This window comes from Chaetura pelagica, unplaced genomic scaffold (genome assembly GCF_000747805.2).
Source record: "Chaetura pelagica isolate M959 unplaced genomic scaffold, ChaPel_1.0 scaffold109, whole genome shotgun sequence".
In the NCBI taxonomy this organism is placed as follows: domain Eukaryota; kingdom Metazoa; phylum Chordata; class Aves; order Apodiformes; family Apodidae; genus Chaetura; species Chaetura pelagica.
The window spans coordinates 12,960,686-12,973,515 of NW_009970725.1; the positions used below are offsets into that span (position 1 = coordinate 12,960,686).

At 38.0% G+C, this 12,830-nt stretch overlaps 1 protein-coding gene across 1 annotated transcript in view; it reads left to right on the top strand.

Annotated features, from left to right (window-relative positions):
• The window catches only part of PTPRM (protein tyrosine phosphatase, receptor type, M), a 331,529-nt gene that overhangs the window by 277,955 nt on the left and 40,744 nt on the right, over positions 1-12,830 (top strand). Inside the window, exon 22 of the mRNA XM_010006866.1 lies at positions 158-194. Within this exon, the coding sequence (XP_010005168.1) occupies positions 158-194 (37 nt within the window). The remainder of the gene's footprint in view (positions 1-157; positions 195-12,830) is intronic.

Here is a 12,830-nt window from a genome sequence, read left to right on the forward strand (position 1 = left end):
CTTTCCCTTCCACCAATGGAAAGAACTTTTCTGTCTAAAACAATATCTGTATTGTTGTGATTTTTACTGAATGCCACTCTAAATCAAGTTCCACTCATAGCAGCATAGCTATGGTGCATATTGCTTACATTTATTTATTTATTTATTTATATTTCAGGGCTATCATAGACCAAATCACTACATTGCCACACAAGGTAAGTTTGTGATCCTTTCTTTTTGGTTAATATGTTTTGGTATTTGGATTATAGTTTATACTCTCTGATATGCATTCTTGCCACAGTCAATATCCAGGGCAGAGTAGGCACAATCACTTAGGCAGAAGTAAGCAAACTGAATTATTATCTAATTTTCAGGTATGTCAAGTAAGCAGTCCTTTACCTTTTTGTTCATATAGGTTTTGAGCAGAAAGGCAAAACACATCCTTTTTTTGGCAGAAGTTGCTCAAATTGTTGTTACTCATGAAAAAAAGAAATGTCATGATAGAAATATTCAGTAAATGTTTCATAGACAACAGTGACATGAATTTTTTTTTTCTCTTAGTTGTTCAATGTTAACTAGGCTTCAGTTTCTTTGAAAACAAAACATTTCAGCTAGCAAGTTTTAAGTAAAGGACCCAAAGACATATTATGCTTTCAGAAGGATGCTTCAAAGGGATCTAGAGAGACAAAGTTACAGGTCATCATTTTAAAACTTGCTTGTGAACAAGAACCTATTCCTTTGTCAACATGCTAATTATTTTCAGTTTGTACTTGCCTTCGGTGGCATAATTTGCCCATTATGATGCAGTTCTTACTTATTTTTTGGTCGAGTTCAGAGCTGGAACAGGTGGGAAAGATGAGTCTTCTGTGACTGCTTAATCAAAATATTGAACAATGCCAATCTCATAATATACCTGTGAAAATTTGATTGCTTCTCCACTGCTTGGAGGGAATCTTCTCTGCAATAGGTATTCTGTGACAGAGCTTCCTGCATTTGCCCGTGGCTCTGAAGAAGTTGAGCTAAACCCATGTATATTATTTCAATACATGCCCAACCTTTAAAGAGAGCCAGCTGTAGAGCTGAGTGTAGCATACTCAGAATAATCTCACCATGTATTGGATATAGAGCTCACATATACTTTTTAATGACTTTTTATCAAAACAGAATGTTGGCTACATCAAATAAGAGCTCTTACTGTGATTTCAGTTGTCCCCTAAGTAACCTCCAGCCTCCAGTCCCCACTTCTACCACTGGTAGGCTTCATATCTGTTCTGTATGTTCTGTACTTCAGCTCACAACACCCAAATGAGGTGCTGCTTTGTGTCAGATGACAGTGGGGCAGGACACAGATTTTATTTCTAGATCCACCTCACTACTGTCAAGTTTGCACCAGAATTAGACTTTGTGATCTTACAATATGAGCCGTTTATATGAGCTTATTCTTCCGCTTCTGCTACCAACCCATCCCATTCCTCAGTCCACAGTCTTTCTAGAAGTAAGCCAGGCAGGAAAACTGGGACAAAAATGCAGCATGTGCTTAATTCCCTTTAGGCTTTTACACCCTCCTCTTGTGAGAAGAAATGGCTTGTTCTATTTAACCTTTAGCTATTGATGCTGTTGTTTTCACCTTTGACTGAATTCTAAAGTAAAAGGTTACATATTTAGTATTTTACTTGCAGCCTGTGATGCAGTTGTTTTCATCAGGAGGTTCACCAGAAGATCTCCCTGACAGCTTTCTGATAAACATAGGAGATTCCTATCTGAAGCAAGTTTAAATGTGGCTTTATCACTCATCATAATACTTGAATAGCAAATGCCAAACGTGGTGTTTTTTTTTTACTTTTAGCTCTTAAAGCCAAGTATGTAACGATGTATTAATAATGTACTGAAAGTCTATGCACCAGATCCACCAATGAGTCCCAACATTGCCACACTTTTTTCCTGGTATGGTGTCAAGAAGTACCCAGTCGAGAAGGAGAATAAAAGGAGTAGAAACAAGTCTTCTAAGTTGCGAAGGATATATGACTATTTCAGCTGTCATTCTGTGGGGCAGATCTCATCAGTTTCTTCTGTGTGGGTGCAACTAAATACACCCAGGGATGCCTAACCCCTCCCATGGTGTAAGGAGTAAGAAACTAACTCTCTGAAGAATATCTAATTCATTTTAAAATGGGCCTACAACACACAGAAATTTCAGAATAATCTGGCTGCGTTTTTTGGTGGATTACATCTTTGACATCTTATTTTTTAAGACCAGTTGGGAAGCAGATTTGTATCTCAGTTTTGGAGGAATGAAGAGCACTGATCTCAAGAGGTTTATGTATTCTCTCTGGCTCTGTCCCCAGCCTGATGTAGAATCATGATAAAGTTCCTTTTCCTTTCTCTGTCTAAGCTTGCCCATCTGCAGAACAGGTTTAAAAATACTCATCTGCTTTTTATAGTTTTCTGCAATGCCCTGATAGATGCAGCTGTGTAAAGGCTAGTTAGTGTTATTTTCCAGCATCCCAGCTTCCTGACAAAGTCTTTGCACAATAGTAACTCTTGCAGTAAGATGCAGTCTCTGTCTTTTGCAAAGGTGATAAGGTAACAGGGAACAATCTCTAGAGCTCCTTTAAGACTCTGCATTAACTTTGAAAGGAAAGACATGTTTCACATGTCAAACAAACTATGCATCTGTCCATCTTCCTTACTAAGCCTGTCATGAGCCATGGCTTGCAGTATAGCCAACAATGTTCATGCTCTGTTTTACAACACACTTTCATATAGATATGCATAAATGCATCAATGTAACACAGTAAAGTTGCATGTTTAAGTCCTTTGATGCCTATTTTACATCAATCTTTAAATAACTTTTCCCATTCTCCCATTTCTCCTCCACCACAACTTTACTAAGAGCACATGCCTATTGTTCTTTGAAGGAAAATATCATTACGTGAGTCAGTTTTAAATCTCTAAGGAGTTAGAATGATTGATATTTAATTTTCCTATGTTCCTCTTAAGCTGTATTCAACATATCAAGTGTTAATGAGCAAATATAATCATTTGAAGTGAAAAAGTGGTAAATTTAATCAGTAATAGACTACCAATCTACTTTTAACAGAGCTGGGAGCTGCATAATCACCAGTTTATTAAAGTGTTACTGTCTTCCATACTAACCAGAGTTTGACATACAGACTAGTATCTTTCAACCTTGGCATTCATAGCATCCTGCTGGTAATTTGAACTGGGGGGAGAAACATTTTTTTAAATACTTACCTAACGGAGTCTGTCTCAGCTAATAATCAAAAAAGATTTTACTTCCATTTTAAGGGTAATAGATTCAGAGTGTGCAATTTCAATTAGATTAACATCACTTTTCCTATATGTGAGAAGTGTAATGTGATGGGTAGACTGAATTTAAAGCTAATAAAGACTTTTGGTGATCTGCTGTAATTGGCATCAACAGATGGAATCCCACACCTGAGGCACCATGATTAAAAAAAATCCCTCATCACAAGCCAGCATATTGGGTTATGCAGGCTGGTGCAAATCAAAACTCACTACTTTGTTTTATACATCTCTTGTTTCCATGGATATAATTCTTTAAAATTATTTTATAGCAGAATATTGAGCACTTGTATGATCTGTTCAATTTACTGGCAGCAGGGTTTTTTTCCCAGGACTTAGGTGATCAATTAATTTTAACCAGGTCTTTTAGTGAGAGCTTTAGGTTGAATATCTCTATGGAACTCGTTCTCAGACACACTGCTGGATATTCTTATTGTTGTGTGACTGTTCTTGAACTAGTATGTCTCATCCTCATTACTAAGCAGAAAAAAATAATATTTTTTGTATTTACTCATTCTGTGTCCCTGAAGTTCATATAGTTAACTGAGCTATGACTTAGCTTCTTTTACCTAGTCTCTATCAAAGGTTTTTTAATGCTTCCTCCATTACTCCACGAGCAGCTGTAAATTATGGGTGACAAACGGATGTTAATACAGTTTTACAGCAGCACTCAGTGCTATTGCCAGCAGGGCTTGTTCCTGAGCAGCTCAGTCATGTGTAACAGCAGATACCTGCATGCAAACTGCATGTCTTTGTATATTATGTACATTCATTTGTGCATCTCTGACTTTTCAATATTCCTCACGGGTCATATTGCCTCAGCTTGCTGCAGCATGCAGAGAAACCAGATCTAAGACGTTTTGTTGGAGTACTTCAGAGTGTGTCTTAATGACTCTAAAAAGTTACTCTTTAATATAAAGAAGCTTTAGACATAATAGCCCAGTGTAGCCTTTCAACCTCTTTTTGTCTGTATAGTAAGTTTTAAAGCAGATGCTAAACTGTTTTGTGTTGTGGATTGCTGATTAAACAGACATCAAGTCCAGTTTCAGTAAGGAGGGAGGAGTGTTTTAGGTATGAGTTACGAACTTCTGAAAATAAATATTTACAATGGTAATGTTTATTCTTCACTACAGCAGCATAAACTTGCCACTGTAATAGTGCTTTTCATATTCCTTTTCTACAAAATACATGTCTTTCTTCTGCACACAACTGTATATGTTGTGTGAACATTTTAATAAGATTTTTCAGGAACAAAAATAAATTTGCGTTCAAACTGAAAGTTCCCTTACAGGCATCTGAAGCCAAAGTGTTGCTTTGAATAATAATACCCTTAGCATCCTTGGCGTCTTTTTTTGTTTTTATATTGCGAAAGGTTGTCAGAACTACAACAGTGTGGAAGCTCCAGACGTATCTTTACAAAGAAACTTTAGCTGCTATGACTTTAGCCTCCAGATGAAAATTAACATTTGAAATTGCTTCAAGGAGAACTGAAAAACAACGAAGCTCTCCACGATTTTTCAGCTTTATGTATGCTGTCATTTTTGGACAATGTAGGGTAGTCAGGCTGATTTCCTGAGATATATGTATAGGAAGTGATTGAATTCTATACACCTCTATTAATCTTGAAGATTCAACTGTATTTGATGCAGTTCTTTACTTCTTCATCATCAAAACGTTAAAAAGGTGATTGAAGCCATCTGTCTTCAGGGAAGGGAATAAACACATTCTTAAGCACTATGTTGAGTAGACAAGGCTTTCTGAAACATGTCCTTCACCTGTTCTGCAATAGTGGTGAAAAATGGCAAAGAAGTTACATTTCTTACCACACCCAAAAGGAGACAGAAGTAATAGACCCTTTGCGTATGGAAGTGATATCTCCAAGATGTATTGTGAAGCCATATGGCATTTTCACCAAGGCTCACTTACTGCTATTTCCCATCGAAGACTGATGATAACAATTGCAATATTTGTACATCTTTTTAGAATTGGTACTTTTACTAGTGCTGAGGACAAAAAGAGGCAGTGTGTAGTAAAAACTGCTAACCATCAAAGTCTACACTTTTCAACAGTTGCCACAGTATGGTACATGATAATACCAGAGATTCTCTCTGCCTCTTTGTTTGTAACAGGATTTTAGTGATAACCATGTTGAAACAGTTCTCTTTCACCATTTTCATGATTTTTTTTTATCCTGTCTTTGTCTTAATCAGCTGTGTGGTAGTTTTGTCTATAGGGAATGAGGTGCCCATGTTGCTTTCCATTCAGTGTAGAAGGCTGTAAATGCAGTTAGCAAAATTTTCTAATAGATAGAACATTGACTTAGGCTCTGTCGAAGTGTGTCACGTCTCTGAATCTTTGTGTCAAACCAAGTGAAACAGGAACATTGTTGGAAAACTGGGTAGAGCCCCTTACATTCTTCTTCATATATGTGTGGCTACATTTTGCATAAAGTACCTGCCTGCCTTTCATAAACCTTTGGAAAATCTTTGAAATCAGACATAAAGGTCTTCAAAGTATATACAGATCTCTGTCTCAAAGACAAGGTACAGGTTTGATTTCTCTATTGTGAAGTCAGTCTAGAATAGCTACAACAACTGTCTGCATATCAGAATTAAGAAGCAAGAGAAATGCGAGTCGAGTCTACAGCAATTGAGCAGACAAAGAGGTGAGTCAGGCAAAAGGAAATGTTTCAAGGTTATATTGTAGATGATAAAAGATTGTATGAAAAGTAATATATGATTGTCCTCTTAAAAAATGTAACTATAAAATATGACCTGCAAACAAGGCAGTTACGATCTTCCTAAAACTCAAGAGCTGAGCAAACTGTCTGTGTGAGCCAAACATACTTTCAGAAAAGAACATTATGGAGGTGGCCATGTTGTAATGTATTTGCTTCTCAGAGACCTAACTACGTATATTATGCACTAGAATCCCTTTTTTTTTTTACAAGGAAGATGTATACAACCTCAGTCTTCAAAATGTATCTCCAATGTCTGTATTTGGGGGGGGGTGAGAATTACAGGAAGCTGATGTTTGATGATAGCATTTCCATCCCTGTATCTCAATCAGCTGTAAATAGGACTTCATGGGGAAGGCACCTGGTACACTTCTGGCACTGTTCAACTGCCTGTCGATCAGTGATGCCTAATGCTAAAGTAGAAGAGGGAGCAAAGACATGCAGTTTGTCAGGAAAATCACATAGTCAAAGAATCTTTGTTTTTTCTGTGAAGTTCATTTTCCAGCCTGTCTTCAGCAGCCTGGAGGAAGCTTTGCAGCAGGCTTAAGAAGGCTTTCCATCTCCTCATTGGCTGAAAAAAAAAAAAAAAAAAGGAGTCTAGCAAATATACAAACAGAATGTATTTCAGAAACAAATTTGCTAAGAAACAAATAAGGCAGCTTATTTTTGTCTTGTCACCATATCTAAATCTTTGAAACCTGTCATATTTTGTATCCTTTTCTGGCAACTGAGTCTCTGTATTGATATGTCCACCAATGCACATGACAGTCTGGGTCATTTTGAAGCACTGCCTTTGGAAAAAATTAAATACAAGCTTATTGGATTAATTTATTTCCCTATCCTTCTGTATTCTTCCATGCAGTAGTGCATTCAGATGTAGACTTCATGGAGATTCTCTCTGCTGCTGCTAAATCTCATTCTGTTGCAGGCATCCTCATGTTACTCTGTCTCTACTAAGTACAAATACTCTTCACATGTTAGAATGTCCTCTCTTGTTTACAGTGTACATAAAATACTGCAGTCTCCCATAAAATATTTTAAAACAATAATAAAATTGTTAGTGTTGCCCTTTCCTGCTGGAAGTGATGAAGATAACCAAGTTGCTCCTAAAAATAACAATAGTGCTAAGAGAATTTGTTGTCATGCAAATTTAATTTTTACCATAATTATCTTGAAGTTAAAAAGAACAATACCCAATACACATTTATTTTTAAATTACCTTCATTTGTTCGTTAATGACCCTCACATATCATCTTGATCTGACTAATACCCACTCCTGGTGTTTCATGTGGGTACCAGTGATGCAGCCACTAGCAGTATTAAGAACATTATAAAGGATTTCTGGGCCGTGGGAGCAGCAGTTAAGAACTCTGGAACACAGGTAGCATTTTCATCAATCCTGCCAGTCAACGGGAAGGGGATAGACAGGGCCAATCAGATCCAGCAAATCCAGCTGCCTGCATGACTGGTGCTACAGCCAGGGGGTTTGGATATCTGGGTCAGGGGACCAGCTTTGACATACCTGGTTTGCTGGGGGCTGGTGAGATCCACCTGTCAGAAAAGAGGAAGAGCATCCTTGGACATGGGCTAGCCAAGCTGGTGAAGAGGCTTTAAACTGATGTGGCTGGGGGTAAGGAACCTCCTTTCCTCCCACACTGACCAATTGCAGTGTGGTGCTGGCACGGGGAATAGATGCCCAGAGCATATAGGAGGGGTGCAGATCAGCAGGGGAGCGCCTGGGGTGCAGTATAATAAAAACCCAGCCCCTCCGGCTAGTCAGTTACCTTCACTGGAGGCCCAGCTTAAATGCCTCTATGCAAATACACGCAGCATGGGGAATAAACAGGAGGAGTTGATGATACATGTGCGCCTGCAGGGCTATGATCGTATTGGCATCATGGAGACCTGGTGGGATGGCCTTTACAACTGGAGCATCAAAATGGAGGGAAGAACAGGCAGGGAAAATGAGGTGGGGGTGTTGCCCTCTGTGTTAAAGACCAGCTGGAATGCATGGAACTCTCCCTGGGGATGGATGAGGAGCAAACTGAGAACTTACGGGTTAAGATTAAAGGGAAGGCAGGGACAGGTGACATTACAGTGGGGGTCTGCTACAGGCCACCTTGCTAGGAGTACAGTATAGATGAGGCACTCTACAGATAGGAGCAGCTTCATATTCTCAAGACATGGTAGTCATGTGTGACTTTAAGGTCCCTTCCAACCTTAATCATTCTATAATTCTAATATTTGTTTGATTCTGACTATTTCTATGACCAAGGAAGAAATTAATGTACCAAAGTTCTCCAGTCGTAAACAGAAACATATCTTGTGAGTGATACATTACACTCATGGGATACCTATAAGGATAATAAATTATGACCTTTTATTTTTTACTTTTGCTAACATTTTAACTTATGCTTTAATGTAGACTAAATTATCATGTTTGTTCATCTGCATGAGGTGTTTGTGTTAATGCACTTAACTTCCAGCACAAATTTAAAAACTACAGCATCTGAATATCTTACTGACAAGTATGAGCAACATTCCTTCAAAATAGGATCCTTGGGGAAAAAAAAAAATAAACAACTAGCCAAAATGAACTCATATTTTTGTGCTAGAGAATAGTGATGACTTTATTATATCCTGATCCTTACGATTGACTCAACATGAAAATAGAAATGAGAAAGACTAATTAGGTTCTTTTGCCCATTCCCTAAGGAACCTTCTACTGAAGGGGATAAAATTATCTTAAACTTCCATCCATCATCAAAATTGATTCTGCATTGCATGTTGATAAAAAAACCCAGTTCAACAAGTTGATTATCTAAGATTTTTAAGTTGGAAATGTTACAGGCAGCATGTTTTTCACAAAATAAATTCCATATTCATTAGTCTTTCCTAGCTCAGATATGCTATTTAGAATGAGTGATTAATAGGTGTTCGTATTTCCATGATGCAAATCACCCTTGTTGAGAAGAATGCACAAACTGGAAACTAAAACAGCTTTTTTTGCTTGAATACATTGATTCAGCTGAACTGAAACTTTCTGTTGGACTGCTTTCAAAAAGCGTGGGCTCAAGGCTCCTGGAATAATCCTTCACTCAAAGCTGTGACCTCACATGGAGAACCAAAACCTCATATTGCTATTCAACCTGAATCAATTTGAATCTGTATCTCAGTTACCCCAATGAGTTGTCTTATCATTCTCCTGACATGCTTGACTGTAATTAAGCAATTAAATGTCTGTAGGGCATAGAGAGAAGGAGAGACCAACTCTGCTTCTCTGTAGCCAGTATACTCTGCTGGAAACTCTAGTTACAATTATAGTTATTCAAAGTATTCCTGTTTCATACCAGTAAAAACTGAAACCCACTCCCTGCAAGAGATTACCTAGAAGTGCTCCCTTAAAAGCTGTTCAAGTTGTCACGGTTTGACTCAGGATTGGCAATTGAACCAGTGACAGCTGCTTTCGACCCTTCCCCCTCTCACCCAGGTAGGGAAATAAGAAGAGAGAGACTTTCTGGTTTGAAAACTAAACTAGACATTAATTAAATACTAATGATAAAAGAAAATATGTACAATGATATACAAGTATGTTCAGGAATGTGCAAAACCCTATTGCCTCTCCCCATCCCCAGCAACTCCCAGAGCATCTCCTGAGCTGTGAGCAGTTCTGAAAAGTCCCAGAGCTGCTAGAGAGAGAGGCAGAGCAGACAGGAGCTGAGGGGAGAGTTATGAGGGTCAGGAATGCACGGGCCTGGGGATCAACAGTGATGGACAGACAGAGTCCTCCCTGGACACCGGCCATGGACAGAAGAGAAGCAAATAAGAAGGAGGAAGGGCTTGACTTCTGTGATCTCTGACCCTATACTAAGCTTACGCAGATACATGGAATGGAGTACTTTGGTCCATTTTGCTGTCCATCTACTCCAGTCCTTCCAATGGTATGGTTGCAGACCTGACTCTTTTGCTCCGTCAGCATCTGAGGCCACCAGATTAAAAAAGCAGAGCAAAGTGACCCTAGCATCTTAGCAGTAACATAAACATTCCAGCATTATCAATTCACTAGCTGGAAAACTTGCTGCTAGTTAAAAGAAAACTTCCTGAATGAAAAAAAAAACAGGAAAATTGCCTTCATCCTGACTCAAACCAGGACACAAGGTAGAGATTCAAGACTCTGGCTTTGTTCACGTATCCCACATAACCCTCACCAGGGGATCCCTAACGTCCAGGAGTGCTATGTGTGATATAAAATTTGGAAGATACTAGATGAATCTAGTCTGAGAAAATGTTAATGAGAGGAACAGACCATTTAACATCCCTGCTGCATGACAAACAAATTATATGAAAGAGTTGATCAGTTTTACTGGATTAATTTTAAACTCTAACTACGTTCTTTTGTTGGGTTTTTTAATTTTCTGCAGTTAAGATCAGAAAAAGCAACTTTCTTCAATGGCATAATGGGACATAAATCGACAGTGTTTCCGCGTACATGGCTATTATTGCATTCAACTTTGCTTAATCTCAGGTTAACTGGATAAATCCAGACCATTTCTGTTGCTGTCAGTTCCTCTGTTCCCAGCCTTCAGTACTTCTGTGAGTAGTCAAAAGGTGCTAGGGGAATGTGTTATTTATTCTTTAGGAAATCATCTGACATTTTCATTTTATTTTGTTGATACAGAGCAAACTGAGCTAGTATTGGGAATTTAGCTGTGGAGAAATGTCAATCAATAAGTATGTAACACTATTAGATGGAAAGTTAGCTGGTAGCATTAGCTGTAGTGTTATAAAAATATCTTAAATAGCACCTGCTAAAGCTGCAAGTCTGGTCTCAGACTTAAATCATATTTAAGTCCAGCAATGACTTGTTCCTGAACATGGTGGAAATAATAATGTGAAGCAGAGACAGGTAAGATTATTCAGAAATGGCGAGGGAACTGGCATATTGTGGCTGCTGCATATTATACCAAGCCTGTTCAGTTCATTCAAGCCTTGCTTCCTTTTGTCTCTCAAGGTATGTTTGGATTGTGACTGTGAAGGACATAAATACCTTTTGTGTATTCATGGACATGTAATATTTAATGCAGTTGCCGCTACAGTGGAGCTCCAGTCCCAGACTGGGATTTTTAGATAGTACCATAATGCAGACAAAATAATGCAGAGAGGTGTGTGTGCTGTTCCAGCCTAGTTAGATCTGTATCAATAAAGAGTGGAATAAAAAAAAAAAAAGAAAAAAAAAAAAAAAAAAAAAAAAAAAGCCATATCATTGACAATCGAATAAATACCACATCCCCATAAAACTTTCTGACTACCCACAGAATCTCTGCAGAATAGAATCAGAGGAAATGCCAACAAGAGAAATGATCCAGCTGTAGTCAATAGCTAATGTTTATGCTTATAAAAGATGTATTTTCAAGCTGATCATCTAGTTTTGTGAAATGAGCAATTTTAAAGAAAAAATTATCTTGAATAATCAGTTTTGTCATTACTCAAAGGATGCATATTTTTAGCATCTCCATATTAAACTGGGAATTGAGAATGGAGGGTTGTTTTTTTATTTTCACTGGTTGTGAGATGCTGTCCTATCTTTCATAAAACAATAGGAGTGTGGCTCATCACTACTGTATACTGTAAAGGGCATTCTACAAGCCAAATGTTTTTATGTTCTTTTTATATTTGGAAAGAGATAGAGAGTTTACAGGTCACTCTCCTCTTTTTCTTCATTTTGTGAAAGGTCTAGTGCTGACTCCTCTAAATATAGAAGAAGCCAGCCAAAGCACTGATCAGTCTCATGGGAGCTATAGATAAAATTTGCACCTCAGTCACTTAGTAGTCTAAGCCTCATTGAAAGCTAATGGGACTTGAAAGCGCCTTTAAAATTTCATTTTCTGAAAGGCAATTTTCACATATAGTGATATGCAGGCAGCAGGGCTTGCTGACTGGCTAGCTAGAAGCAGGTAGGATTTAGTTTGTGCTTGAAAATCAGCCAATTACTATTCACTGTGCTGTTCCTTGGCTGATAATGAGAGAAGGCTGTGTTTTTCCTGAGCAAAAGATACAGTAGAAAGGCAGTAGATGTGCTGGGCAGGATTTGTGCCAATAAAGTGTTTCAGCTTGCTTTATAAGCTGCATTTTCCTGAAATATCAAGCTAACAAGAGTCAGTAAGATCTGTTTTTTATTGACAATCCGTCTAAGTTGAGGAAGTCCTGAAAAACACATTTTAAATTCATAGCTGAGTCCTGATTAACCCACTTGACTGTAGCTGAGGTGACTTACCATGGAATAGTGATGCTGCATACTGGTTTCTTTTTTTGGCATCATAAGGTGGTATTGGTGCAAAAGACCAAAAAAGGAAATGGTGGACTGACTACTGCTCCATTATATATTCTGTATATATTTCATATGCATGGTATATTCTGAAGCCTAGGTTAAAACTAGCATTAAGAGAAACATTTTTTGTTTGTTCTAGTAGAATTCTGGCTTACAAAACTGTTTTCGTTCTTACCTGACTATGAGTTAATTACTGCCTCTGTGAACGAGTGGCCCCTTCTCTGAATCTATGAAGGATTCAGATAAGGTTTATAACTGAGAGGGAAGTTTTTTTTCCAGAAGAGTAGCCATACCCTCAGGTTTCCTTGCCTTGGCTCTCTATTGGCTTAACAAACTTAAAGGGAACCAGCTTCATTGGAAGTTCATCCACAGTTTTTTTAATTGCTGTTTTTCCAAGGCAAGAGAGCTTTCCAAGAAAATTTAATCAGGAAAGGCAGCATAGTTGTATAATTATAATAT